This window comes from Camponotus floridanus, unplaced genomic scaffold (genome assembly GCF_003227725.1).
Source record: "Camponotus floridanus strain SB8 unplaced genomic scaffold, Cflo_v7.5 scaffold117, whole genome shotgun sequence".
Classification (NCBI taxonomy): Eukaryota; Metazoa; Arthropoda; class Insecta; order Hymenoptera; family Formicidae; genus Camponotus; species Camponotus floridanus.
This window is the reverse complement of record NW_020229234.1, coordinates 218,427-224,426: the sequence shown is the minus strand read 5'-3', so window position 1 is coordinate 224,426 and position 6,000 is coordinate 218,427. Positions and strand designations below refer to the sequence as shown.

Below are 6,000 nucleotides of genomic sequence, written 5' to 3'. Positions count from 1 at the left end.
ATAGGCCTAAATTTTGTGTGGTTCTAATGGACGTTTGTCAAACCGCAGATCAATAGCCGGACTATAAAAATAAGTAATGTAATTGTCAACCATAGATTCGAAATAATTACATTTGAAAAGAAACATTAAATAATGAACAGAATAGAAATTATTAAAATTAAAAATAATTAAAATCAAAAATAAGAAGTTATTACACTCATTAGTAATTTACATCAAATGAACATTAAAACATTTTTTAAAATAAATAAGTCCAGTGAGATAAGAGTAACTTTCAATATCATGATGAATCCGATTAATTTATATGTCATTTATATGTGTTTTGAAAACTTTATAAAACTGTATATGATTAACAATTTAATAATCTATTAAAAAGCTATATGTTACTTCCTTCTCCGAAGGTACGAATATAAATGACAGAATAACGTTCATTATACTAGTATAAATTTTTCTATGTATGACCTTAAGCATCAGGAAGTTTATTTATTAAATTATTGTATATGTCAGGAAAGCATTCTGTGTCTGTTTGTGAATTTAAGCCGTTACGTTGTCGTTTAATGTAAATCATTTCAGAAATTAGTATTTTGTAATAAAAGGTTTCTCTGTCTAAAATCTTCACGTCATCCCATTTAAAATCGTGATTAAAATTCAATCCATGTTCTGTGATGACAAACCTATTCGTTATATTTTTATTAATATTCTTCTTGTGTTCATTTATCCTAGTACTTAATTTTCTGCCTGTTTGTCCAACATATGTTGCGTCACACTTCTCGCATTCAATCTTATAAACGACATTAGTGTGAGAGCCTTTTGGAATAACGTCTTTATGGACCTTAATGATAGTACTAAGTTTGTTCAGGCTAAAGTATGACAAGACGGTATCCGTGTCTTTAATAAAGTTTTTCATATTGTTAGTCAAGGATGGAATGAAAGGAACTGTAAAATATGAAACATTTTCCTTTTCAATTTCAGGTTTATTAGCGGTATCATTATGTAACAGATGACGAAGTCTCTGATTAATGTTATCAAATATAAATTTTAAAGGATAACCATTATTAAGTAAAATCTCGATAATATCTATTATGTTATTACGATGAATCTTAGGACCCGACAATCTGTAGGCTCTGTCAACCAAACTGAAAATTGTGCTTCTTTTTTGGCACTCAGGGTGTTGTGAGTGAAAATTCAGATATCTACTGGAATACGTTGGTTTATGGTACCAATTAAAATATAATCTATTATTTTCGGATATATTAGTAATTTCCAAATAACTCAGAGTCTTATTATTTTCAACTTCAATAGTGAACTGTAGTCTAGGGTTAAATGAATTAAATATGGTTAGTACGTGGTCGACAAGATTGAACGGACAAGCGGTGATAATATCGTCAACATATCTGAAGTAGAATGGTGGTGTAAATTTAATTGTATTCAAGGCTCTACTTTCTAAATTTTGCATCACTATGTTAGCTATAATTGGAGACAGAGGAGAACCCATCGGAGTGCCAAATAATTGACGATAATATGTGCTATTAAATGTAAAGTAGGTGGAATTTAGTACAAATCTCACCCTCAGTAAAACTCTGGTTTGGGAAGGTCCGTGTATTCTTTAATATAGTCCCATCTATTTGAAGCACTTTCCATGGCAAAATCTAAAGGAATGTTAGTGAATAATGATACAACGTCAAGAGAAATGAGTTTGTAATTTTCTTCTAGATGCACGTTCCTTAGTCTGTTAATTAATTCAAAACTGTTTTCAATATAGCTGTTAGCCGTAGGAAAGCCGTTGATCATAATTTTGTGTAAAAACACTACTAACTGGTAAAGGGGAGTATTAACGCATAATACGATCAGTCTGAACGGGCAACCCGATTTGTTCACTTTCGATAAACTATAAGCGCGCGAGTGGCACCCGTTTGGCCACGTTAATATTGACCACCGTCCCGATTGACCACCGTCCCGATTGACCACGGTCTCGATTGACCACCGTCCCGATTGACCACGTTCCGATTGACCACTGTCCCGATTGACCACGGTCCCGATTGACCACGGTCCCGATTGACCACGGTCCCGATTGAACACCGTCCCGATTGACCACGGTCCCGATTGACCACGGCCCCGATTGACCACGGTCCCGATTGACCACGGTCCCGATTGACCACCGTCCCGATTGACCACCGTCCCGATTGACCACCGTCCCGATTAACCACGGTCCCGATTGACCACGGTCCCGATTGACCACAAAAAAAATTAAATAATTAAATTAATATAACTAGTTATAAATATAATAATAAAAAAATAATTAAAAAAATAATTTAAATATTCACATAAGATATGATTGAGTTGCTCACAGTTTTATAAACCTATGTGAAGTCCCAGTTTGCATTGCAAGTACACGCACAGCTGCACACACACCCCCACCCCCCATCCCCCGCCCCCACCCCCATCCCGTTGCAAACCCATGTGAAATTCGGGACGGTGGTCAATCGGGACCGTGGTCAATCGGAACGGTGGTCAATCGGGACGGTGGTCAACCGGGACTGTGGTCAATCAGAACGGTGGTCAATCGGGACGGTGGTCAATCGGGACGGTGGTCAATCGGAACGGTGATCAATCGGGACCGTGGTCAATCGGAACGGTGGTCAATCGGGACGGTGGTCAAGCGGGGCGTGGTCAATAGCAACGTGGTCAATCGGGACGGTGGTCAATATTAACGTGGCCAAACGGGACGCTCCCAAACGCGCGAGAGAGTACCTTCACTAAATGACAAAGAGAGGTACGATGTAATATACTCATTATTTTTCCATCTACTTAGTAATTCTCGTAAATTAGATATTAATTTATTGATAGGATTTTTATTTACAACAGCATAAGTCTCCTTATCTTTGAGTAACTCTTCTGTTTTCCGAATATATTCATCTTTATCAAGAGCAACCGTGATGTTGCCTTTATCAGTTTGTGTGATAATTAGATTATGGTTTTCATTGAGAAAATCTTTTGTGATAACGTTAAGTTGTAGCAAACAATTAGTGACAACAAGTGACGAATGTTTAAAAAAAAACGACGATTTTGTATGACGGGAGTTTGCGAATTTTAAGTTTGAACGACATGTAAGAAGACGACGATTTTGCCGAACGACGATTTTAACGAAGCCGAACATTCGAGAACTCCCAGAAACGAATAAACAAGTTTATGTATATAAGTTAAAGGTCGAAAAATAGAGTGATATCGCGGAAAAGACGTGACACGTGGGGAAGTAAGTCGGTACGTTGAATTTGAATCTTTCGATTACGAGATATATAGTGCGGACGCGTGAACGACGTTAAGAGACGTGTGGACAGTTTTGTAAAATAAAGAAGAGGACGATGTCCAATCCGATGGTAAGGGATCCGAATTCCTTTACGGTGGCCAGACTTAAGGAGATTCTGAGGCAAAAGGAACTTAGTACTGCGGGATATAAACACGAATTGATCAGTAGACTTTTCAGTATTGATCCGAGCGGTGCGTGGTTTGTCGGAATGGCTGACGATGATGAAAATGCAGCGGGATCGACATCTCGGTTATTTGAGTGCGCTAACGGGGAACGGAATGATGGCAGAGAAGAAGACCGTGCGGCGCTTGATGGTGACGGCAGCGAAGGTGATTCGATTCGTCTAAACACGAGTAACGGGATCCTCAAGGTGATGAGAGGCGAGAGACAATGCAGCGAGAGATCGAGATGGTCGTCGAGGCGTTGGCTGAGAGAGAGCTCGCGTTGGCAAAACGCAAAATCGAGTTATTGCGGCAAATGCAGAACAATCGCCCATTAATCGAACAACAAGCAATGCTACTTGGAGCAGCGAATCATGGCCAAATGAACGTGGCGGCAACGCCTGCTTCTGTGCTGTCGAAAGTTAATCTAACCGCTGTGGCCGAGTCATTTTAATGGTGATTCGGAAACTTTCGAAACATGGGAGAAGCAAATAAAATTTCTAAGAGCCGCGTACAAGCTTGACGACGATTTGACGAAGATTCTAATAGGCACGAGGCTTAAGGGGCTAGCGCTGGAGTGGTTCCATTCTAAGCCAGAATACATCGGCATGAGATCGGACGACCTTCTTGACGAGTTGAGGGGTATGTTTTATCACCGGCCCGATAAAATCGCATTAAGGCATCGATTTGAAGAACGAGTGTGGAAAAAGAGCGAAACATTCCACGATTATGTACACGAGAAGACAATTATGGCAAATCGCATTGCTATAGGAAACGACGAGATCCTAGGATTTATTATCGACGGAATTCCAGATCCAAATCTTCGCGACTTAGCTCGCGTACGAGAATTTATGACGAAGGATGAGATGCTGCAAGCGTTTAGTGAAATCACGCTGCGTAACAGAAACCATACTACTGTGACTGATAGTTCGAGATTAGAAGAGAAAAAGAGCGGTGTGAGACTCAAGAACGATAAATACGCTTAGGACAATGCAAGTGCAAAGGTTGAAGAGAGGAATGCGAGCGGAAAAGGAGAACGTAACATTGTAAAACGTTGCTTTAATTGCGGCATATAAGTCAGAAGGACCATATAAGTCAGGTATGTCCGACGAAGGCTCAGGGTCAGAAGTGTTTCGAGTGCAATAAGCACGGTCACATCGCACGAAATTGCCCGATAAAGACGAACGCGACGATGATGAATAGTTGCGCGATAGTTCGATCGGAGCGTAAGCAAACGAAAGACGTGTTGATTAATAATATTATGGTTCATGCGACTATTGACACGGGAAGCGATATTACGGTTATGCAAGCGGATGAATATACAGCGTGTGTCAAAAGTTCCGGGACGGCTGGATAATTTGAAAAATACGCATCACAGAGGAAAATGACCTAGACAAAAGTTGTAGGATTTTTCCCGGGCAATCCGACGGTGACCTTAGATTTGACCTTGGATAGTCATTTGAAGGTCACATAAAGATTACCTTCAATTTCTTAAATGGAACCCCCTATTTTTCATTGCATATTCTTGTAGCTTATCTCGAGAGCTTTCCAAAACACTATAATTAAGTATCTTTTTATTAAGTACTTTTTGAGTTATAAGGCTTGAAATAATTTCTTAATTTTACATAAACCATAAAATATCTAGTAAACCATTCATTTTTCGATTATTTTACCTTCATACTTTTATGTACAAAATAATGAGAGGAATCAATTGGTGTAAAGAAAACATACAGTTGTTTTTAAGAAAAAATATGGAATTGTTAATTGCAAATTACATATTTTTTCTTAGAAACAGCTATGTGTTTTCTTTACACCAATTGATTCCTCTCATTATTTTGTACATAAAAAGTAAGAAGGTAAGATAATCGAAAAATGAATGGTTTACTAGATATTTTATGGTTTATATAAAATTAAGAAATTATTTCAAGCCTTATAACTCAAAAAGTACTTAATAAAAAGGTACTTAATTATAGTGTTTTGGAAAGCTCTCGAGATAAGCTACAAGAATATGCAATGAAAAATAGGGGATTCCATTTAAGAAATTGAAGGTAATCTTTATGTGACCTTCAAATGACTATCCAAGGTCAAATCTAAGGTCACCGTCGGATTGCCCGGGAAAAATCCTACAACTTTTGTCTAAGTCATTTTCCTCTGTGATGCGTATTTTTCAAATTATCCAGCCGTCCCGGAACTTTTGACACACGCTGTATAAGAATTGGTGCGCCGCGGCTTGAAAATATTGTAATGCCATTTCGTGGTGTCGGTACTGAGGAAAACGTGACGCTGGGACGTTTCTGGGCGAAACTTACAGTCGATGGGAATTCATTTAGAGTTTCGATTAACGTTGTTTCAAATGATCTCCTGAGAAGCAAATTATTGATTGGTCGAGATTTTCTCGATACCATTGAGTTAAATATGAAGCTTGGAAAAGCTACTGTTAAGCCATTGACTGACGATGGCGCTTTCGCGGAGATCTATCAGATTAAAGTAGATTTTGATCGCGAGGTTGACGTGGATTTGTCTCATGTGCATGAC

The 6,000-nt window shown here is 38.6% G+C and overlaps 1 protein-coding gene across 1 annotated transcript; it reads right to left on the bottom strand.

Moving 5' to 3' along the window:
* Positions 1-460: 460 nt before the first annotated feature.
* On the bottom strand, positions 461-1,492 carry LOC112639907. Its single transcript, XM_025415236.1, has one exon. It carries the CDS (start codon positions 1,490-1,492, stop codon positions 461-463), a length of 1,032 nt encoding a protein of 343 aa, XP_025271021.1.
* Positions 1,493-6,000: the final 4,508 nt, after the last annotated feature.